Genomic DNA, 23,785 nt, shown 5'->3' on the forward strand with positions numbered 1-23,785 from the left:
TCCTCAGAACTCGGAGAACACTTATTGTTGGCTACACTGTTCAAGGCTTAGTCATGTGCTGCTTGGCCGACTTGCTGGCACTGCGGGGCTCCTGGGGCCCTAGCTGCTGTTCCATTCTTCAGACTTTCAGGGGCTAAGCATTTGGGAGGGAGGTGTTTGCTCCTCTGGGGCGTTTTGAAGCCCCAGGTCCTGAGCCAGGGCAGTCCAGCTGCGTCCCCAGCATCCTGGTGGACCTTAGGGATGTGCCTGACCTCCTCCGCTTCCACATCTGTGACATTGGGAGTTTTAAACCAAAGTGTCTTCATGCTCTGGAACACTGAGGATTTCACCTCTGAAAACAGCCGCACCCAGCAGAACCACCTAGTGGCCGCCCGTCCCCATGACAGCCCTGTGAGGCAAGTACACTTACTAACCCCACTGCACAGAGCAGGAAACTGAGGCACAAGGGGGGGCCAGTTACATGCACCGTCACAAAATGAAGCGGTTAGACTATTAGATTCAAGTCTGGGGCTTTAAAATTCCATCCTTTCTGCAAGTATGTAGTGTGTACCCACCAGTGCTGTGGATGGGGGATTTGCTGGTGAATAAATCTGACATGCCCCCCCGCCTCATGAGATATTTAGACTAGTGGAGGTGACAGAGGACAGACTGTATCTGTATTTGATGCAGAGAGGAGAACACTGCTGACCTCAGAGAGCGGACGCCAGGATCACCTGATGTTGCCCAGGTAAGGCTCAAGAAATGGAACGTGTTGTTGTTGTTGGGGGAACTTCAGGTACAGAGAAGAAGCCAGGACAAGCCTGCCGTGGAGACTTCTTGTCTGCCCTGCTAGGGGCGGGATGGTAGGCTGCAGTACTGATCTTTGCTGAGATCTTTCTAGACCCCCGTGCCCCCGGCCTCCTGCCCAGCGTGTTTCTTGCCACCGGCCTTTGCTCTGATGAAAACTCCTGCCTGAAAAGTCCTTTCTCCACCTTGACCTCCTGGAGAACTCTTACTCATCCTTTAAAGCCCTTTTCAGACCTCATTGCCTCTGGGAAGCCCTCCTGGATAGGCTGACTCTGCCATTGCTGCCCTCAGCCAGGGGAACTGTGCATTATTTCCTGTGTCCTCTCCCAAGGACTGGGCCCCGAGGCAGCTCCGAATGACAAGCGCCCAGCAGAGGGCCTGGCCCAGAGTTGGCACTCAGCGAAGAAGTCTGGGCTCCCAGGGCCCCGATGCTTGGGGCAGGGGGGAGCTCAGGGGGTGGGGTGGCCATGCGCCTGCGGTCATGGAGGGTTCCCACAGCCCCAGGTCCCCTCTCACACAGGCACCTGTGGACTGGAAGACGCCTGGGTTGCAGAGACAGTATCGGGTGGCAAACGTCTCCATCATCCTGTCGATCTTCTGGGCCTCGCCTGGTAGCCGGAAGCTCCACAGGAACTGTCTGGGGGAGGAATGGGGCTGTGGGTGGGTGGGTGGGGGTGGCTGGGGACCCCAGAGAAGCTGCTCTGCCTGTCTTGCCTAAGTCTTTATCCTGTAAATGGGAGTGTCTGCCTCCGTCCTTTAGGCTCAGGGGGAGGTGGCTTTTCTCTCAAAGTACAGGAGCAAAATTTGTGCTCCTCTCTGCTCCTCTGGTCTCAGAACCCTTTGTGGCCTCCTCCGCCTCAGCCCGGGGTGGGGTGCTCTGTCTGCCCTGGGATTGGACAGGAGACCCCTGGGTAGGTGCATTCTCTTGGCTAGGTTTTCCTGTTCTTTGAACCTAAGTCCTTCCAGAGCTTCAAAGTTAGTTCCCCAAGGTCAAGGGTTGTCTGTGTAGCTCCTCTCACACCTCCCCCTGGGCCTCACCTTGGCCTGAGTGCCCAGGGACTGCTCAGTAATGAATAAAAGAAGGAAGGAATGAATATTGAGACTCCCAACCACCTACCCCTCCCCCTTAAAGAGCATGGGAATCGAAGGGAAGGCCACATTGCTTGGATGTTAGTGGCTTCTTCCTTTTCTGCCTCGCAAACTCCTCATCATCCTTCAAAGTCCAGATCAAATCCCCCCATTCAGGAGCTGATTTTCCCAGCATTCCCAGCATTACCCATAGCAGCAAGACTTACTAAGCCAATTCTAAGTACTTTCTGTTTAGTTGTTACAGCCCTATGAATTTGGTACTGTTATTATTATATTTATTTATTTTTAAATAACTAATTAAATAATGAGTTAATTTGAGAGAGAGCAAGAAAGAGAGCGAGAGAGAGCACAAGCAGGAGGGGGTGGGCAGAGGCAGAGGGAGAAGCAGACTCCCTGCTGCGCCGGGAGCCGGACATGGGTCCTGATTCCAGGACGCTGGGATCATGACCTTAGCCGAAGACAGAGCCTTAATGGACTGAGCCTCCTAGATGCCCCATTATTATCATTTTTCTAAAGATTTATTTGTTTATTTGACAGAGGGAGCGAGTGGGTGGTGGGACAGAAAAAGGGAGGGAAAAAAATCTCAAGCCAGTTTCCTTCTGAGCACTGAACCTGACGTGGGGCTCCATCCCAGGACCCTGAGATCATGACCTGAGTTGACACCAAGAGTTGGATGCCCAACCAATGGCGCCACCCAGTCACCCCTAATGGGTATTATTATTATTCCCATTTTGTAGACAAAGAAACTGAGGCACAGAGACTTGCCCTGGGGGTGAGTGGCAGAGCTGGGATATGAACCGGGAAGTCTGGCTCCAGAGTTTCATATATATGAAAGAGGGAATACCTACTATGCTGTATTAATAAAACAAATGAAAGAAACACTAATCTCAAAGGTAGCGGGGATGGCAGAAGTAACGGTAACAGTCATCATGATATTGAAATACGGCTGTAATAATGTAATGTGCAAGCATGAGGAGTCGTGGAGGCACAAGAAGGTGATCAGAGGCATCAGAGACCAAGGGTGAGGCTGTGTTTGTGCCATTAGTGTGGCTCCTGGACCCCCTCCCCGCCCCCCAGGCTGGGCCACCCCCAGGGTCTGAGCCCCGCTCCCCGGACAACTCACCTGAGGGCCTGCACGAGGTTAAGGTTGGCAAACTCGTGGCAGTCCACAAAGGCCTGGAGGACCTGCAGGTTGAAGGGATCCCTGGAGAGGGCAGAAAGGAGGGCACACGCACTTGGGAACTTGTGGGCACCCACCTCCCGGAGGGGGTTGAGGTGGGGGAGGGAGAGGAGGGGAGCCGTGTCCTCCTTCCAGATCCAGCCACCTTCTGCTCTGCTCACCTCTGTCTAAGCCCACATCATTCCCCCCACACCCTCATGGGGTGTTCACCTGGGAGGGGAGCTCCGGCTTCAGAACAGCCTGCTCTGGGTCAAGTCCTTCCTCTGCCACTTCCTGCCTGGATGACCCTACTTAAGCCACTGGGCTTCCCAAGCCCCAGTGTCCCCATCTGTAAAATAGAGAGAACCATGCCTACTCTTATTTCTTCCCTCTTCCTAGCTCAAAACTGGAAGCTCTGCCCTTTTTGCCATCTGCATCCTCTGCTCTCTTAGGAGAAGGAACGTGTTCACCGGGGAACCTGGGAGAAGCGTTGCTGGTCTAGCTACCCCCCTTGTCACTTATAGCCCACCTGCCACCCCCAACAGCCAGAGGGGTCCTTTCTCACCACTCCTCTGCCCTGAACCCTCCCACGGAGCTCCGCCTTGTCACCTCCTACTTCTTTTCTCCCTTGGTCTCTTCTAATGTCACCAGCCTGCTGTTCCTTGAACATGCTTCTGCCCCAGGACCTTGACACGTGCTCTTCCCTTTGTCTGGAATGCTCCTCCCCCAGAGGTCTTCACTGCTCACCCCCTTTAAGTGTCAAGCATCAATTTCTCCATGAGACACTTCCTTCACAAGACTCTTGCCATCCACAGTATCTGACGTCACAGCCCTTGACCTGTGGTTCTCAGTGGTTCTCATCTCCCTTCCCTGCTTTATTTGCATTCCAAAGAACTTATAATTTTCTAACATATTTTACGTATTTTGGGATCTGTCTTTTGTGCAAGAATGTATCTCCCTAAGGACAGGATTTTTGTTTGTCTTGTTCACTAGGCTAAATCCAGCAATTTGACACTGCCTGGCACACGGTAAATACTAAAACACATCTATTTATTGAACAAATGAGTGAATGAAGGAAGGAAGGAAACCAGGCTTGGGTTCAGAAGTTGGAGAGAAGTGATCAGTTAGCCCTTTCAAGCCCAAGAGTCATGACTTCCCTAACATAATTCACTCGCTCGTTTACCTGCCCACATACGCACACACCTATGCACACCTGCACACCCACATTCCCTATCTCCCTAAGTCCACACCCCACCTTACCTCTCCCCCAGGTAGGTGCCAATGGCCGTCTTGTTGAGGCCCTCGCCCTTGTACAGGAACTGGGCGATGTCCTGGACATTGGGGGTCAGCAATTTGTGCTCAGTGAGATACTGGATGCCCTAAAGGGGGTACACAGAACCCATGATCAGCCCCGACACAGTCGCCAGTGGGAGAGGAGGAAGGGAAGGGGGTGGCCTGAGGCCAGACTGCAAGACAGGTGGTGGCGCATTGGGGCCTGGCATTCTGCCGTAGGCACAGACTGTTCTGGGAAGTTCTGTCCTTCCTTAAGGGAAGCTGTCTTTAGCAGGTGGTGAGTCTGCCATCCCTGGAGGCATACAAAGAGAGATAGCATTCCTGCAATGAACCAGGTTCATGCCATGGGCTCCTCAGGTTCCCTTCAGTCTGAACACTTGGATTATAGTCTTCAATGATTCTGTGAATTTATAACTTTTAAGATTCCATGATTCAGACTTTCCTTTTGTCCCCTTAAAACCCATTTATTTAAAAATAGTGTTTCATTTTTTTCCTCACAAGTAATTTATGTTCATTGTATAAAAATTAGAAAAAACCAGCTAAATCAAAAGAAGAAGAAATTGCCAAGTCCCACCACTCAGAGGGAGACAGTGTCCATTGTGGTGCCTTTCCTTCCCTTCCTACATGAAACTGCTTTTTCTGATCTGACGATGTCACACACACCTCTTCCCCCATCCCCCAGCACTCAGAATCTGTCCTTCTAATTTGGGGAGTTTAAAGGGTCCGTCTTTGGTTTTCCAGGAGGGCTCCTCCATGTCCCTGTTCCTGTTGGAGAAGAATTTGCTGGAAGATGGGGGAGCAGGTTTGGGGGAGGCTCTCACTGACCGGCAGAGGGTCATGGGATTCCCTCGGGGGCCCCTCCCTGTGCTCTGGTGGGAGGATGAGTTAGTGCGCTTGTGTGCGCGTGTACGTGTGTGTGTGTGTGTGTGTGTGTGTGTGTGTTCCGTGTGGACGGGGCTGGGGTCAGATTCCTGTGGCTGCAGAAGGCGCACGGGTGTGTGACACTGTGAGCCTGTGTCCCTGTGATGGGGAAGAGGCAGCCTCCTCAGGGTGAGCAGGAAATTTCCAGGGACGCCTGGGCTGCCCTGACCCCACCTCTGCCTGTCAGCCTGTGGCTTCCTCCCTCCTTTGTTCAAGCAGGAAGGGAACCCTCTGCCACCTAGCTGGGTGAGAGGTGGGGCTGAGGTTGCTTGGAGGTTGGGTGGCGGAGTGGGGAATGGAGGGGGGAAAGGGCGAGAACGTGGCTGGTCCCTGAGCCCTGGGTTTCTCCGTGCCAGTGCCCCCAGACCGAGAGGCTGGAAGACACTTCTAGAAACTGAGCCCCGAGATCTAAGGGCCCCACTGTCCAAAGCCCGTTTCACAAAGGAGGAAGCAGCAGGGTCCAAGTCCGCGGACCTCATGCACGGTCCCCACATCCTCCGCCATGGCTACCCCCTCATGCTATGCTGTGGGGTGACAGACCCCTTCAGCCTCGATGGGCCGTGGGATGCTGGGCAAGGTGCTGAGCTCTGCTGGGCCTCAGTTTCCTCCTCTGTACGGTGGGTAATTGTCAGTTGAGGGGAACAAGAGGACGTTGCGAAGGTGTCTGGTGTACAGCTCCCCCGGCCCTGTGACCCCCTGAGCCCCCCACAAATGCCTACCTTCACCGGGTCCATGTTGAACTTCTTACGCCCGATGCATAGCTCCTTCTCTTTCTGGGCCAACCGGCTGTAGACACAAAGGATGTCAGTCGGGACCACCCCGGGCCCCCAGGGCCGCCCTTCCAAGCCCCAAGGATGCTTTGCTCACTAGAGCCTATATTCCCCAAGAGCCTCCAGTGGGGTTCTCACACCCTGCCTGGAGTCACCTGGGAGAGCGAGAGAAACGCAGGGTCTGGGCCCCTTTCAGAGCTGCTAAAGGAGATTCTTCTGATGGGCCCAGCATCAGCATTTTAACCAGCTCTGGAGCCATGGCCTTGGGAGCCCAGAGTTGCTCCAGGGAGAGCGTTGGCGGCGGGTGCGGGGGCTGTGCTCAAAGTGGGGGCAGGACAGCAGGGAGGCTGAAGGTGAGGGCACAGGCTGGAGCCAGACTCCTGGTGCAAATCCCACCTCTGTTTTGTTGGCTGAGCCACAGAAGCTGAATCACTTTATCTCTCTGGGACTCAGTTTTCTCATCTGTAAAATGGGGATGACACCATCACCTGCCTCCCAGCACTGTGGAGAGGGGGAAATGTTCAAAATAGCTCAGTGGTAGGTGCTCTGTGAATGGGATGCTATTGTTGGAGCTGGAACAGGGTGCCTGTGTGTGTCCATGCTTGTCCGTGTGACTTGTGCGTGGGTCTAGAACGGTGACTAGAGGCATCAGAGACCAAGGGGTGGCGAGGGCAGGGTGGGGATTTCCTGGGACACAGATGTCGGAGTCCCTGCCTGAGGCCTTAGGGGATTATATAGGACCAACACTCTCAATCTCTCTCTCTCTCTCTCAGAGAGAGCATGAACAGTGGGGGTGGGGGCAGAATGGGCAGAGGGAGAGGGAGATGCAAACTCCCCACTGAGCAGGGAGCCCCAAACTGGGGCTCGATCCCTGGATTCTGGGATCATGTCCTGAGCTGAAGGCAGACGCTTAACAGACTGAGCCACCCAGGCGCCCTGGAACCAAGATTCTTATTCGCCACAAGTGGCGAAACTGAGGCCCAGGGAGGGGCAGGGACCAGCCCCAGGTCACAGAGCCGGGGGAGGGGTGGTCTTCCCATAGGAGGTACAGGTGGATGACACCCTGTGGGAGGGGTGAGGTGGGCCAGCCTTGGCCTTGCCCTGTCCAGGCTCTGGTACTTGTGAGGTCCTTGGTTCCTGGTCCTCCTCCTTGGGGCTGAACTCTCCTTCTCCCGGCCCATCCCATGATGCTCCTGGCCAGCGACAGATCAGGGGCTGGGTCAGGGTAGGTTGGGAGACTTTGGGTGGAGGGGTTGAGGGTAAGGGTGTCTCTCAAGAGAGGTCAGCTAGGAGTTAGGACCAGACCACACCACACGATGGAGTCTAGGGTCCTCCCTGTTCCTATCTCACCTCCACTGTCTCTTCCTCCATGCAGATGCCCTGATTTCACAAGGACCCCAGACCCAGGCATGGCCCCTGCTCCCTCATGCTCATTCCTGGGGAGTGACATCCTTGGGAAGCCACCCTGGCAGCTTCTCAGTGTCCCCTGGCCCGGCCCCTCACCTCTCCTCCGCGGTCTCGAAGCAGTCAATCTGGGCAAACACATCTGCGATCTCATCTTTCAGTTTCTGTGGGGTGGCAGGAGGTGTGACAGGGTGCAAAGTCAGGGACGGAGGCTGGGATGGAAAAAGATTCCTGAACCCCCTCCCCCCACAACCACTTTCACCCCGGGTATGACCCCTGACTCCACTGAGCTGCCACAGAGGGTCCCTACCCCTGACCAGATCTCTTTCCCAGATGCTTCTTATCCTCACAATCCCAAGCCAACCTATTTCCTGTTGATGCCCAATTCCCCAAGGGCTCCTGTCTTGGGGGAGGCAGTCCCCAAGTTCCCACCCTTCACCCTGTTCTATTTCCGGCCTTCCCATCTCCCCTCTGCAGCTGTGGCATCTCCTGCCTTTTAGCCAAGCTTACCCGACAAGCCCTCCTCCACCCAGCTGCCAGCTTCCTGAAGGACAACTTGGCACCTAGCTTTCCCCAACACCTTTTGTGGCTCCCTACTGCCTCCCAGCCACGAAGCGTGAATTCCCACCCTAGGACCAGGCCCCGAGTCCTCTCTGGCTTCCATCACCCGTCCATTGACTTTGTCATTCGCCCTTGACTCTGTGCCTACTATGGGCCAGGAGTTATGGGTACACCAGGGTACCAGAAAGTGCAGGCCCTCTTCTCAAGGACCTAGTAATCCTAGTGGAATTTATAGAAGAGGACACTGAGGTGCAGAGAAGTGATGTGACCTGTCTAAGTCCTGATTCCAAGTCTGTGCTTTCCCCACTCCCCTCTGGCCTTTTTCATCTTGTTCCTGCAGGAGGAACCCGGGGGTAGAGGACCCCCCTAATTAATGTAATGAGAAGGAGGTGCCACGAGGAGAGCTTGGGAGAGTCCCAGGCTGTGGGAACTGTGAGTGCAAAGGCCCAGGGGCAGGACGGAGCCTGGCACATTCCAGGAACAGAACCAGGGCCTGCCTCAGAAGTAGCCTAAAATCAGACGAGTGAACGGCTGAGCAACTTGTTCATTGGCGAGTGCCGGGCACACACTGGTGTTACCTTGATGAAATGGTCTAAGTTTTAGAGGGGCTGAAATTGAGGCTCAGCGTGGAGATGAGGCCTGCTGGGAGCCACATGGATGGGAGTGGAGCCTGCCGTCCCATGAAGTATAGGAGAGCACTGGTCGGGGCACGGCACACAGCAAGTGCTTTGCTGATTGTCCCCTCTTTCCTCCCCCACGCTCCTGGCTCCCTCTGGGTCCTGGCAGCTGGGGACTGGCAGTGGGGAGTCCCTCTGGGATTCTGGCCACCCCACTCCTGGGGGCCAGGGCCAAGGCCATGCGTGGGCTGGAGTCCAGCCCCGCCTTCTGACCAGGCTGAGGTCAGGTGTGAGTGGGGAGGCGTGTGAGTGTGTGCGAGGGTTTGCTTGTGGGCGAGTGGGCTTGGAGGGTGTGTCAGCACGAGCATGTGTGTGGACGTGTGCATGCACGTGTGTGAGTGTGAGTGTGCACACACCTGGATGTCTTCCAGAAGCTGCTTTCGGTGCCACTTGATCTGCTGCAGCTCCTGGGTCTCCCCGCTGCTCAACTCTGCTGGGTCTGGACAGAGAAGAACCTGCGGTCACTGGCCCATTCACCACCATCCCCTCCATCACTCTGCTCAGCCACACAGGCTAGCTCTTGCTTCCCCAGGGCCCTCTTTCTTCCAGAAACCCTTGGCTTGCTTGCCCTTGTCACTCAGGGCTTTAGCCCTGATGTCACCTCCTCCAGGAGGCCTTCCCTGACTACACACTCTAAAGCAGTGACTACACACTCCACCTTCCCTTCCGACCCAGCTTTGTACCCTCTTTGTACAGACTCCCTGAAGTCATTTTGTTGATCTGCATGTTTTCTGTTCTACTCATACTCCCAGCACCGGGAGAGCAGACACGTCAAGAATTTTGCTCACTGTTGCATCCTCGGCCCCTAGAAAGAGCTTGACACGTAGCAGGTACTCAGAACACTTGCCGAATACCTTTGTCCTTCCTCGGAACTTTCATTTACTCCTTTCCCGTATCCCGGGCTTATCACTCAACCCCTTACTTATTTGTGCAACCAGGAAGTGGTGTATCCTTTTGCCTCACATGCTATTGGCCAGAAGCAGTCACATGACCACACCTAGCCACAAGGGAAGCTGGGAAATGAGTCTTTAGTGTGGCAGTCCTGATGCCCTTGCTATGTAAGATGGGGTGACTGGGTTTTGGGGGACAATTCACAGTCCTTGCTCTAGACACCAAGGCTCAGAGAGATGAGGTGACCTGGCCACAATTCCATGGGGACAAGCCGCTGAGCCAGAGTGGGACTTGGATTGGGCTGGCTACAAAGCCTGAGTTCCTTCCCCCTCACCTGGAAATGAATGAAGGGAGACGCGTGTGTGCTGGTATTCTGTGCCAGGTGCCGCATCAGCATCAGCGGTCCCCCCAATACGTTGTGTGTCCTGTTCCATCCACAGCACTTGCCTTGTCAAAATCTCCACAGGCTCCTCATTACTCAGAGAGAAAAGTTCTCATCCTGGTCCTGGCCTCTCCCGCCAGCCTTACTTCCCACTATTCTCAGTAAGAGTCTGGCAGTCCCGCCTGCCAGCTCCTCACTGTCCCCAACCTGTCTCTCAGTCTTACTTCCCCACTTTTGCCCATGAAGCTCCTCCACCCTAGGTTGCCATTTCTTGTCCTCCTGCCCATACGCTCCCGGACTCTTTTAGGGAAACTGGTCACTTTCTTTTCTTTTCTTTTCTTCTTTTCTTTTCTTTTCTTTTCTATTCTTTTCTTTTCTTTCTTTCTATTTTTTTTGGGGGGTCACCTTTCTTCAAGGTTTTGCAAGGATAGTTATTATATCTCCCAAATGAAAGCAGAGAGAATATTTTAAAATTTTTTAAACATTCAATGAACATATTGTGTATGATTAGTTTCAGAGGTAGAGCTCAGTGATTCATCAGTTGCATAGAACACCCAGCACTCATTACATCACGTGCCCTTCTTAATGCCCATCACCCAGTTACCCCATCTCCCAACCCCCTCCCCTCCAGCAACCCTCAGTCTGTTTCCTATGGTTCAGAGTTTCTTATGGTTTATCTCCCTTTCTAGTTTCACCTTGTTCTATTTTTCCCTCCCTTCCTCTGTGCTCCTCTGTTTTGTTTCTTAAATTCCACATACGAGTGAAATCATATGAGAATTGTCTTTTTCTGATGGACTTATTTTGCCGAGCATAACACCCTCTAGTTCTGTCCACATCATTGCAAATGGCAAGATTTCATTTTTTTAATGGCTGAGTAATATTCCATTGTATATATATCCCACATCTTTATCCATTCATCTATCAAAGGACATCTGGGCTCTCTCCATAGTTTGGCAAGCAGAGAGAATATTAAGGGCTCCCTTTCCTTATCTCTCCCTCCCATTGACTGAGCAGCCATCTTGAACTTTGAGATGGCAACTGGGTACTGGGATGGGGAGGCACCAAGCAAGTAGTCAATATAGGACAAGTGTCCAACACATGTATAATGGGTGCTACATTGTGCCATCTGCTCCCCCCTGCAGGACGAAGGCACCCATTTTCTCAGTGGCTGGGGGTGGGGTGGGGGCATAGCCTGTTGCTGTCCTAGCTGAGTTCCTCTCCAGGAGCCCAACTCAGCCGAATGGAGCTGCCCCTCCCAAGGGACAGCCACTGCATAAAAAGCCAAGACCTTTTGCCTAGTTTCTGGACCTGAACCGGTATTCAGACCTAGACTCTGCTGACTGAGGAGAAGGTCCCCAGAAGAAAGGGTCCTACAATGCTGGGCCAATTACATATGATAATAATACATTGATAATGATTGCCCTTCATAAGTGGTTCCTTCAGTGAACAGAGGGCTCCAGTAAGCTCCATGGACAGGTCACCCAGGTCCCTGTGTCACCCACTGTGGTTGCACCAGGTCCCTCAGCTCACACTATGTCTGCTTGGGTGGGTCCCTTGTGATCTTTCTGGCAATGGAGCAAAACACCTGAACTTGGTTCCAGAATGGGTGGCTTAGTGTTTGGGAACCCGTAAAAACTAAATAGCTGTTGAACTATATAGCCCTGCTCAAAGGTGTCCCAGAGAGACAGTGTGAGAAGTCCTCCCAGCGGGCAGAACTGTGGAAGGGCTCCTGGTTATTGGTTTCATGGGCAAAGAGCAGGAGCGTGAAGCAGGAATACACGTGCATATAGGGTGTGAAAATTCCCAAGAGGAAATCTAGACTGGAGTCAGGAGGCCAGCAGGGGGAGCTCTCACCCCCTCCTCAATTGCAGACCCCACTGGAGGAGACACACCTTGAAAGTGGGAAAGATTTTAGCTCCTCCTTTACTCTCCCAGCAGGAGGAAGGAGGCTTTTCTCTTCCCTTAGCAACAGCCCAGTGGATGAGAAAGTTACAACTCAGTGATGAAAAGCTACCTTCTCTTGAGCTCCCAGGTAACTGGGGATTAATTTTCCGACTCCCCTCTCCTCTATAAAAGAGCCTCCTGTCCTTTGTTCTGCAGACTCGCCCAGGGTTTGGCCCTAGCTCATTTGTCCTGGATTGTAGTTCTATACTATTCTGGAATAAATTCATCTTTGCTGGTTAAGTAACTGGCAGTTTTATTTCTTAAGGTTAACAATGACCAGGAGAGGATGGCTTGGTCTGAGGCTGGAAAGAGGGAAGACTGGAAGATTGGGAACAGAGAGGTCTGAGGAAGATAAGTAGATGGTCCCCTAGGAGTGGACACAGAGGGTGAAGATTTTTTTTTTTTTAAGATTTTATTTATTTATTAGAGAGAGAGAGTGAAAGAATGCAAGTAGGGGATGGAAGAGCAGAGAGAGGGAGACGGAACATCAAGTAGACTCCCCACAGAGTATGAGCCTAATGTGGGGCTTGATCCTCCAATCCTGAGATCATGACCTGAGCCACCGGACTGAGCCAACCAGGTGCCCCGAGGGTGAGGACTTTTGCGAGACACACTAATGCTCCCTGGCAACCATCCAGCACAGGAGAAAGCCTGCACCACCAAGCAGACAGCATGATCGGCCAGTGACATCAGCTCGTCTCTGACAGGCCAACCCCATGCTGGTACAACTGTCCGTGGGTGACACTGTCATGGGGCCCGGGCAGAAGCTGCGTCTAGAGCCTCTGACCCAGGCTTCCCCAGCTCCTGCCACTGCTGCATGTCCCGATGGTTTCCCGGGAAGGCCAACCAGCAACTTGGCGACAAGTTGATAATGTCGGATCCTTTCTACTCTCAAAGGCCTGCGATCTGTCTTGACCGAAAGCCACACATGCCCTGGTCACACAGTGGCCCTTCCTTCCCACGGATGCTCTGTCTGGGCCCCTTTCTGGAGGCTTCCAGACTGCTTGATCGGCCCACTCACTCTGAGTACTGCCCAACATCACACTGGACCAAGGGACTCTCTTTACAGTGAAGCAGGTGTGGGAGGTGCGTATGGCCTGGAGCCCGCTGGTCCTCTCCACCACTTCGCCACCAGCAGCTGCCGGCCTGATGGGACAATGGCGCGGCTTCTCGAAGGTGCAGCTGAGGTGTCAGCCCGGAGCCTACATCCTGCTTGGATAGGTACTGTCCACCTGGATGCGCCGTTAGAAGGTGCTCTGTCCCCAACAAGTCACCGACACGGATCCAGGCCCAAGGAGGAGGAGTGACTCCATGTACCCTCCTCCTGGTGACCCCCACGGGGAGTCTTCCTTTCCAGCCTTGCTACTCTGAGCTCCACAGGCCTAGAGACCCTGGTTTCCAGAGAGGAGGGGGGAGGTGGCCCTTAGACCAGGGGACAAAGCAAGCGTCCCATTAAACTTCAGCTCAAAACAACTACTGTAGGCCAGCAGCTCTGTATAAATTATGCCTTTCAATCCTTAGAACCCCTGGAAGAGGCCAGGACCCCAGGAGGCACGTTGACACACAGCTCCTTCTCTGGCCCTCAAGTTTCCCCACCCCCATGCCCTGTGCATCTCCTTTGTTCCCACAGCCCCACCCCACCCCACGCAGACCATAGGCTCTGCCCTGGATAACGGTAGGACCTCCCTGTGTCTCCCTGCCTCCACTCTGCACCTGCAATCCAGTCTCCTACAGCATCCCCGTGTCCTGGAGAGAAGACTTGGAATCTGGCCCAGGCCCACCAGTCCCACACACATGCCCCCAGTCCCCGGCTCACACTGCGCTGTCCCTGACCCGGATGTCCTTGGCTTGCTTCCACGTGCGCCTTCCCCACGGACCTGTGTGCCGGCTTTTCCCCACACCAGCAATGCCTTTCCTTCTCCCCTCTGCCTGGCAGCTCCCACTCATCCTCTCCCCTCTCAGGTGCCCTCCTGTGTGGTGTCTGTTCCTCCTGTCCCCACAGCAGTTCCGGGATCTGTGTGGACCGCTCTGAGGTCTTGCTCAATAAACAAGCGGAGCCGTCTGTTGGGGGGTGGCACACTGCGGGGGCACCTACTACGTGCCAGGCCCTGTGGGCTCTGGGCTCTCACTATCCTCTATCCCACTGGGTCCCCATGACAGCTCTGGAGGAAGGTCTGTCTGCTCTCACTCTATAGATGAGACGCCTGGGGCTCAGAGAGGTCCAGTGACCCGCTCGAGGAGACACAGCTGGAAGATGGTCACACCCAGGCCCGGCTGGGACTTCGAGGCCACCGCCTTGATCTGGGTCCTCTGACGCCAGATATTTTCATGCAAATCATCAAAACCCCAGCTGACCCCAGCCCCAGGGGTTCCGACTTGGAAATGCTGACCATGACGACTTGTTCGAGAATGAAGGCCAGATGCTCAGAGATGCCCACACTTTGTTCCTCTTTCCCCTTCTGGGAGGGCTGAGACAGAAGGCCAGCCAACTTCCTCGAGCTGGGGAGACTGAGGCACAGGTGTGGGTGGAAAGTTCTCGGGATGGTGGGATGGCCTGAGGGGGGGTGTTTTGCATTTTTTCCTCACAGAGCCTCTTCTGTGGTTTGACAGGCAAGCTCCTGGATTCTCTCTGTCCCCTATCCCCTCCTGGCAGGATTCTGACCCCAACAGGATTCTGATGCCTGTGCTGTCCCAACGGCCACGGGAAGCACCCGACCTTCCAACCCTTCAGCTCTGTGTTTCAAAGCGGGGACGTCTCTGCATTTCAGAGCTGAGGGCACAGATATTTCAGGGAGGGTGACAAGGACACAGAACGAGAGCCCTGATGCTGTAGTTTCAAACACCGGAGCAGCTCATGGGAGGTGCAATTTGCTAACAGTAGTAATAAAACAAACAGATAATAAAAGGAGGACCATAGCCATCACTGTGACCTCTGTTGGCTCCTCCCTTGGCTCTGAGTTTCATACCTCCCAAGGGCTGCCCGTGGACGATGGGCCTCACCCATGCTGCAGGCTGGGGCCGCCCTCTGCGCCCACACCTAGGCCAGCTGGGGGTGCCCCGGTGCCCACCCCGACCCGCTCCCCAGCTCCTCCCGACTTCCCCTTTGTCCTTCCTCTTTCCCATCATATTTTTAGAAATCGTTCTGCTTGCAGACCCGCTTCCAGGACAGCTGGCCTTGCTTCCCCTTTCCAGGGCAAGAGAAGGGTGCGATCCTGGGGCCCCCAAGGGCAGAGGCTTCTCAGAGTCTCGGCGTGAGGGGCACTGGGGCAGAAGGGGGTGTCCGGTGGCGCTGCTCCCCAGCCCAGCCCCCAAGGCTTTGTGGGTGTCATGTGGCTTCCTCCCCACCCCCAGAGCCAAGCTGTGTCTATTTTTAATTGCACCCGGCCTCCCTGCACCAGCCCAAAGGTGCTGTCTTTGGTCACGTAGAGGCTTTGGCTGCCTGGACCTCTCGCCTTCCCAGCAGGTCCTGGGGGAGGGGGACTGATCTGCTTCTGGGCAGAACACAGGGCAGGGGGGGAAGCTGTCCTGGGGGACCTTGGCCACCATCCTGTCAATGGTGCAGACAGGAAACTGGAGCCCACAGAAGGAAAAGGCCATCACAACCACCGGCAAGTGGGTGCAGAGCTGGACCCAAGCTGGGTGGGGCTGACCCCCAATCCCTACTTATTCACTTTCCCAGCTCAGGCCGGGGTGGCGACGGTGTCCACTGACAGATTATGAATCTGAGCTCAGAGAGGGGAAGTCATCTGGTTGTGGAGGGGCATTGATTAAGACCCACTCTGGGTAAGGGAGGATGACCTTCCTTCCCTCCCTCTGACTCCTCCAGGAAGTTTTCCCAGATATACCCACTCCCAGGTGGAAGGAATCGCTTCCTCATCTGCCCTGGGTCATTGAACTGCAGGATCTGTCCCCCTCTTCTCCCAGATCCTGGATCAGCGGCTTCCCCACGGCCGGTCACTGTCCCTAGCACTGCCCAGCACAGGCCCTGCACACGGGAGGACTGCTGATAGCGTGAATGAGTGAATGAACGAAGAGTCCACGGAGATCTCAAACCGTCAGCACGCCACCTTCACTGACTTTACTCAATCCACTCCCCACCCAGGGCCAGCCTCAAGAGAGCAGCTTCTGGCCTCCTGCTTCTCACAGCCCAGGCTAAATGGTGGCTCTGTCTCCTCTCAGGGTCCTGTCCCTGCTCTGGCCGCCTGACTTCGAGCAAGTCAGCCCTCCCCTCCAGTTCATGTCCGGGAGCCTCCGTTTCCCCTTAGAGAGACAGCCATCCCCGTTCTGAAGGATCTCAGTCTGTGAAGCCCCAAAAGAACAAAGTGTTAATGGTGGGAAGACGGGTTGGGTGTGCGGGCGTGACCTCCCTGCCTCTGATGGCCTCCTATCTGCTGAGTGACCTGGAGCCCCACGCCTTCTCCCTGTGTCCCCGCTTATCTTCTAGGCGTGACCTAAGACGTATGCCCAGGAGCCTGTCCAGTCTGTGAGCCATATGCCACCCAAAGCCCAAGGACTGTTGAAAGGGATGTGTGGTTCTCTCACTGTGTTCCCCAGAGCCCGCGGGAGGCCCAGTGGGCGGGGTCAGGCCCCGCTCTGTTAGGTTTTGTTTGAAGAAAAATGGTTCTATTGCTCACAGGGTAGATGTCCTCTGAACCCAGGGACTGGACAGCTCCTGGCAGCCCTCATCCTCCGGACTTCCAGGCAGTGCTGGGGCTGGGGTATTCTGAGTACAGGGCATGGACACTTTGTTCCGTTCCTTCTCCCTGCCTTGCAGAAACCCAGCACCACTTGTCGTCTCCCCCACTGACTGTGCAGACTGTGCCTCTTCTCTTCCCCCCCGATGCATGGTCCTGCTCACTGGGGAGGGTCTCAGCCAGGGTTCTCTGCGGCTCCTCCTCAGGCCCCCTTCAGCAGCGTTCTATGCGGTGGTCTCAGCCTCCCCAAAGGCTGTCCTTACCCCCAACCCCTAAAGGCCAAACAGGAGCTTCAAGGCCCTTGTGCTGCCCAGAAAGCCATTGTCACCAACGCCATCATCTGCAACTTGAGCAATCTTTCTTGCACTGACGGTTCCTTCCCCCTGGAATATTCCTTCCCCAGAAACCCATATGGGTCACTCCTTCCTTCCTCCAGGTCTCTGCCCAAATGCTATGTCCTCCTGTCCTTCTCGACCACCTTCTCCCATCGTCCTTCCCCTACTTGGCTCTTCCTTCTCTTGTCACCTCCTGACATATTCCATAAATACCTTTACTGTCTGTCCTACAGTACGCCCCCCCTACAGCGTGAGCTCAGGCAAGCAGGGACCCGGCCCGCTTTGTTCACCCGATCCCCAGCTCCTGGAGCACAGCTAGGCAGCCAGCCTGAGCTCATAAACATTTGTGGCTTGCTTCTGAATTTCCCACCTGTCTTAGATCTATTTCTATATCGATTCCTTCCAGGATCCTGTGAAAGCAGGCACGATTGTCCCCGTCTTACAGAGGAGGAAACTGAGGCCCAGAGAGGTTGGCCCCAGGTGCTTACCTGGGTGGCACAGGTCCATTCTGAGGCCCTGGGGAGGGGGTGGCCCGTGCTGCCGCTGCCTGCTGACCCAGCTGCCGTTGGAGCTGGCCGGGCAGAGATGTGTCACCTCAGCTAACAGCATGCCCCTTCCGGGAGGCCCCGCCCAGCGCCGTGTGGGGAGGAAGTCAGTCCTGTCTGCTAGGATCTGGTCTGTAGGCTCTTGACGCAGCAGCACTTCCTAAAACCAGCCGAGTTTCGGGTTGCTGGGACTCTTTGCATTTTTGGGTGTGGGCAAGGGAGATTTAGAGACAGCAGAGACAAACAAAGGGAGGGGTTGGGGGATAAAAAGAGAAAGTGAGAGAGACAGACGACACACACACACACACACACACACACACACACACACACACACACATATACACGCATGCGCACACATGCGCACATCGTGGCTGCTGACTGTTGGGGGACACAGTCTTCTCCAGGGGAACAATGGGCCGTTTACTTAGCAACCTCCCCAGACAGAAGCTGAAGGGTCACTTTGGACAGCTGAGCCCCCCAGATTCTATTCTACAGGCTCTCTTTTGTCTCCTCTCCCTTGGGAAAAGGAAAATGGATTCAGAGCTAGGAAGGGCTTTGCTTCCCCTCAAGGACACGTCTGGCTTTTTCCTGTCTAGTGACCAGCTGGCTGTAGGTTTACTTTCCCTCTTCCCTCAGGCTGATAGGAAACTCAAAGTCAAATCTGAGGCTCCTTTACAGCTGTTCGACTGTAGCATATGGACTTTGGGGCCAGACTCAGCTGTGTGACTCTCAGCTTGGCCACTTGGGACCGGTGAGGACTTGGGCAAGGTTACTTATCTGCCATGAGCCTCAGTTTACTTCCCTGTAAAGGGGGAATAAAAATCCTCACCTCGGGGTTATAGAAAAGATGGTGGGAGAGACTGTGCATAAGACACTTGGGACAGAGTGGGTACTCCATGAGCATGGTCTCCTTTCCCTTTTGGTTTTCTTTTCCTTTCTGGTTAAAATTCCCAACTTTATTTCTTGTGCCTTTTCTGGCAGGTGGATCCAATTTCTTGATGGAACAAAGTTTGTGTGAAGAAATTTTCTATAAAATAAATGCTCACATGGTGTAACTTTGTGGCACCCATAGATTCATTCATCTGTTTCCCTATGAGGCTGGAGGCCCCATGAGGACAAGGTCACCTCTATGTCTCTGTGTCTGGTAAGAGCAATGAAGGAACAGATGAATGAATGAATGAAAAGAACATGGGGGAGACAGTGTGGTTGATGCCAAAGTTGGCTACCCTTTCTACCCTTCCCTGTGTGCACCCCCCTCTGCATGGCTACTTCGCATGTGACACGCCTCCTGTCATGGGGTGGGGTCTGTTTCTCTTTCCCTTGAATCTGGGCTGTGTCTCTTTCTGGCCACCTGCCTGCCTGGCTGCCATGGGAACCAGCGTGGGCTAGCTCCTGGAGGCCGGGAGGCCGGGCGGAGAATGGCCCAGCTGTCCTGACGGCTGTCTGGTTGCAGCCTCATGAGCAAGGCTGGCCAACACTGGGAGAAGGACCACTGAGTGGAGCCCAGCCCTCAGGGTTGTCCTGTACCACTGTGAGAAATAACAATCGTTTGCTGTTCTGAGCCGCCAACTCTTGGGTTGGTTTGTTATGCAGCAAAAGCTCACTGATACAGGTGAGATCCAACGCCTTCATTTCATTGAGGTGGAAACCGAGGCTCATTTTTGGATATGCTTGACCAAGTTGGAACTTGAATTAGTGGTCTGCTCAGGACCAGACCCGCCAGTCCTGTGCTCTCAAGACTCTTGGAACCAATCCCCCTCCTGCCCTTGGGCTCGTGCCTAACTCAAGGTCATTCTCAAAGAAACTTGTTGAAACAGTCTCCATAGGAAACTAGATTTTTCTCTCCACGTCTGGGTCTGAGACATGAAAACCCATTTCCTGGGTCACTTCAAAAACAGAAATGGGAAGGAAGGTGTCATTCCCCATGTAGAAGTGTTAACACAGCAGGACTGGGACTATGATCCATTACAAGGCCCACTTGCAAGTTTGGCCTTTGGTTGCTGTCTGGGAACTTGGGTTTCTGGAGGGTTCCTGCTGTTCCCTGAGGAGAGAGGCTCGCTGAACCTAAACTGTGCAAACACCGTGGGTTATGGCGAACACCTGCTTTCCTTCTGGGAGTCTGCAAGTTGGGTATATGTTGGGCAGAGGGTGCCTACATGACCAGCTCCCAGTAAAAACCTGGGAGGCTGAGTTTCTTCTGAGCCTCCCGGGTTGATGGCACCCCCCATGTATTTGCACGCTTTGCTACTGGAGATTTAGTGTCTCCTGTGTGACTCCATTGGGAGAGGTTTCTTGGACCCTCGTGCTAGCTTCCTGCGGACCTCACCCCAGGCACTTTTGCTGGGTTTGCTTTCTACCCTTTTGGTGTCATAGATCATAGTTGTAGGTAAGACTTTGTGCGGAGTTCTCTGAGTCCTCCAGGTGAATCACTGAAACTGAGGGTGGTCTTGGGGACCCCTGAAATGTGTCCTAATGATGCAGCCAGCCCCAGTGGATGTACCTTTCCTTGGGACACAGGCTGGCATCTGGGGCTTCCCGTTCTGTCTGAAGGGCTGGCCGAATGGTTCAGTTATTATGACTGACTCATTCTCTAAGACTCAACTCAAACACTACTTTCTCTGTGAAGTCTTCTGTGACTGCATCTCTCCAACCTCTGCCCCTCCAGCCCTGTTCATGTCTAACAGCTTCTATACAAGTAGCCTGGGAAGGAAGGACCCTCTCATTGTGGGTGGCAATGGGTTTGGTAGATTTAATAGGAGAGGAACCATGAGGCCCTGGATTCAAATCCCAAGTCAGCCCTGGCTAACTCTGTGAATTTCTCCCATCTGAGCCTGGTGTTTTTGTTTTGTTTTGTTTTGTTTTTGTTTTGTTTTTTTAATTTTTTTGGTCATCTGCAAAATGGGGACAGATAAAATTGTATTTCTTCATATGAAAGAGAAAACCCAATTAACAGTGGTTTAAAGAAATTAGAGGTGGGGCGCCTGGGTGGCTCAGTGGGTTAAGCCGCTGCCTTCGGCTCAGGTCATGATCCCAGGTCCTGGGTTCAAGCCCCGCATCGGGCTTTCTGCTCAGCAGGGAGCCTGCTTCCTCCTCTCTCTCTGCCTGCCTCTCTGCCTGCTTGTGATTTCTCTCTGTCAAATAAATAAATAAAATCTTTAAAAAAAAAAAGAAATTAGAGGTGTATTTATCTCTTATGAGAAAGAAGCCTGGGGTAGGTAATACAGGACTGTTTTCATAGAAGCCTGGGAATCAGGGATCCAGGCTCCCTCTAACTTTTTGCTTCTATCCTCAAGGTCTCCCCATGGCCCAAAGTGGCTGCGTGATCTACAGCTATTGTGCCTGAATTTCGGGTAGGAAGAAGGATGAAGATGGGAAGAGCTTCTTTAAAAGTCTTCTCCCTGAGGCTCTTTCTGGCCTGAGGTCAGTCCTTTTCCCTGAAACGGATCTCTGCTTCTTCCATGTGAACTATGTGGAGTCCATAGTTGGTTATGGGACAACACTCAGCAGTCTCCAGACATGGGATCTGGGAGGTCTTTAGACAACCTCCACCACCAGCATTTGTGGAGTGCTCACTACATGCCAGGCACTGTGCTAAGTGCTTGCACATCCTTTCATTGAACCTTTTCCATAGCCCCACGAAGTGTATTACTATCTCTGTTTTACAGATGTGGAAGCTGAGTTCAGAGGGGTTAAGTTACTTGCTCAAGATCACACAGCCAGGAAGAGGCAAGCTCAGATTCTGCATTGTCTGACTTCATTCTCACTCTAAACTTAGGCAAGCATCATTTCAAACATTTGGAAAGAAGTTTAATGACCTGCCCTGCCTTTGGGCAAAAAGTAGGAAGGGTCCAGGACTTGGATCCAACTGTAGTAAAACCGCATAGGTGTTGCTTTCTGTGGCCCCAAAGCTCAAAATTCCTCACCTGTGGGACATAGCTGACTTGAGGACAAGAGAGCTGGAAAGAGCTTAGGGGTGGTCTAAATCAATGACCTCCTTTACATGTGGGTTAAGAGATCTGCAGAGAGAGGATCTTAACAGAGTGAGTAAGGGGCAGAACCTGCCCTTGAACCCACAACTGGCTGCACAGTTGGAGTAAACCTTCCATCGATCCCATCATCCATCCATCCATTCAGTAGATGTATATATATCCACTACGTGCCACATGCTGTTCTTGGTATTGGCACAAGACAGACAAAAATCTTGGGCCACATGGGGCACATGGTTAAGTCATCTGGGCTGGGTGGGATGTGGCAGGTAGAGGGTAGGGTGTGTGTCTGGGATGAATCATCTCTCAAGTCCCTCCCTTTCTTAATTTTCTCTGATTTCTCATTCTTTCTCGTGACTTGGAACCAGAGGGAGCCTCTGCCTGGCAGATGGAGCACCCCTGAATCTTGGGACTATTGAGGCTCTGGGCTGTGAGACCCCAACTGCATGTGGGGCTTTGGAGGGAGCTTTCCAAACATGCCTGATATCCCCCTGACCTGTCATTCCTTGTCCAGGTTTGGCCGCAAGACTTACGGGGAGCCTGTAGCACAGAGGGACAGGAGGAAGCTGGATCTGGGGAATGGTCCATAGCTCAGTATGTCAAAGGCAGGGGTGGAGGTCAAGGGCAGCAGAACACACTTTGATGTCCAAGTTCATGTCTAGAAGTTGCCCCTAGTGAGATAATTGCACACACGTGGAAGAGGATGAGCCCATGAAGGCTCTTCCCAGCAACCCATTGGTGACAGGGAAATTTGGGAAGAGTCAAGCACTCATCAGGGACTGAATGGTTAATAAATTGTGCTGAGTCCAGATGATGCGCCTGTGTGAGTCATTGGAGAGAATAATAAGGATGTAGAATTCAAGCATCTTTTGGTTTTCAGTAAATGTAACTCAGTCTAGCTTAAACTGGGATTTACTGGTTCAGTTTCTGGAGAGTCAGGGATATGGATGACCTTGCAGATATAGACATCAGAGACTTAAGATGTCTCTCTCTCTCTCTCTCATTCTCTTGCCCATTCTTTCAGTCTGTCTGAGCTATTTCCTTCTAAGATGGGTTTTGTCCATAGGGCAGCCAGCCCAGCCACAAACAGTGCCAGGCTCCTCACACCGGATCACCTTTGACTTTGGAAAGACATCTTACAAAAAAAAAAAAAAAAAAAAAAAAAAATCCCAGGGAAAGTCTCTGATTGGCTAGACCTGGGTCACGTGCCCATCTCCAGAGAGGGATTACCAATCCCTGTAATATCATAGGAGGAATGCCATGATTGGTCAGGACTGGGTCACATGCCCAGCCTCCCAGTAAGGAGGGAAGTGAGAGGGGGAGGGGTAGTCCCACCAGAACTGCCAGAAGAAGGGCAGTTCCTTGAAGGAAGAAAAACTGGATAGAAAAGGCAACAAATGTCCCCTCTTGCTACTTTCTGGGGTAAGTTTTGACTTTTTAGTTTCTCTTGTTTTTATGATACAGATGATCCTAGACTATACGGATTGCTATGGAACAACCTAGGGCTGAGTGTGGGAGTGTTTACAGATAGAACGGGGGTCAGCGGCAGACTCTGGAGCCAGGCTGCCTGGCTCTCACCGTGGTCTTGGGCAATTCATCCCCAGTTGCCTCATCTGCAAAATGGGCATAATAATAATGCCTACTTCATATCATTACTTTGAGAATGAAAGAAGTTAACCCATGTCAAGTGCGTTTGAGAGGTGGGTTGGCCTGTTGTAGGTTTTTGATAAATGTTAGCTGTTGTAGATGCCTAGAGAGAGGTTGTCAGCCTGACATGGGGCAGGATGGTAAGCTGAATGAGGGCACAACAGGGAATGGTGGGGCTTGTGGCAAAATGGAGAGATTTGTCCCATATGAAGTGGGCAGCTGGTCCTTAGGACCAGCCAACTGTTGCCTTGAAAAGATAAGAGACTGGGATGACCAGATCTCTGTTTTTCAAGGATCACTGGATTTATAAATTTGGGTGTGATATTAATAAACAATTAGTTTTTAAAAAAGTTTACAAGGGGCACCTGGGTGGCTCAGTGGGTTAAAGCCTCTGCCTTCTGCTCAGGTCATGATCCCAGGGTCCTGGGATAGGGCCCCGCATTGGACTCTCTGCTCAGCAGAGAGCCTGCTTCTCCCTCTCTCTCTGCCTGCCTCTCTGCCTACTTGTGATCTCTGTCAAGTAAATAAATAAAAAATCTTTAAAAAAAATTTACAAAATACTGAGCTGGAGAGCAAGGTGAAAGCCAACCCAACGGGTGTCTCTGACTCATGGCTTACCTGTTTGATGCCTTGGCTGCCAATACGTGATGGAGATATTCACCAAAACGTTAACAGATAGATTGCTTCTGGGTTGTGGGATT

The 23,785-nt window shown here is 53.1% G+C and overlaps 1 protein-coding gene across 1 annotated transcript in view; it reads right to left on the reverse strand.

Moving 5' to 3' along the window:
- Positions 1–17,648, reverse strand: part of LOC111157517 (cytohesin 4) — a 29,759-nt gene extending 12,111 nt beyond the window's left edge. The window contains exons 1-7 of the mRNA XM_022518993.1: positions 17,395–17,648; positions 9,017–9,099; positions 7,522–7,586; positions 5,968–6,034; positions 4,295–4,413; positions 2,999–3,079; positions 1,311–1,423 (exon numbers count right to left, since the gene is read on the reverse strand). Coding sequence (XP_022374701.1) covers positions 1,311–1,423; positions 2,999–3,079; positions 4,295–4,413; positions 5,968–6,034; positions 7,522–7,586; positions 9,017–9,099; positions 17,395–17,515 — 649 coding nt within the window. The 5' untranslated portion in view covers positions 17,516–17,648. The remainder of the gene's footprint in view (positions 1–1,310; positions 1,424–2,998; positions 3,080–4,294; positions 4,414–5,967; positions 6,035–7,521; positions 7,587–9,016; positions 9,100–17,394) is intronic.
- Between the last annotated feature and the right edge of the window lie 6,137 nt (positions 17,649–23,785).

Source organism: Enhydra lutris, unplaced genomic scaffold (assembly GCF_002288905.1).
Source record: "Enhydra lutris kenyoni isolate GAN:26980312 unplaced genomic scaffold, ASM228890v2 scaffoldscaffold55, whole genome shotgun sequence".
NCBI lineage: Eukaryota > Metazoa > Chordata > Mammalia > Carnivora > Mustelidae > Enhydra > Enhydra lutris.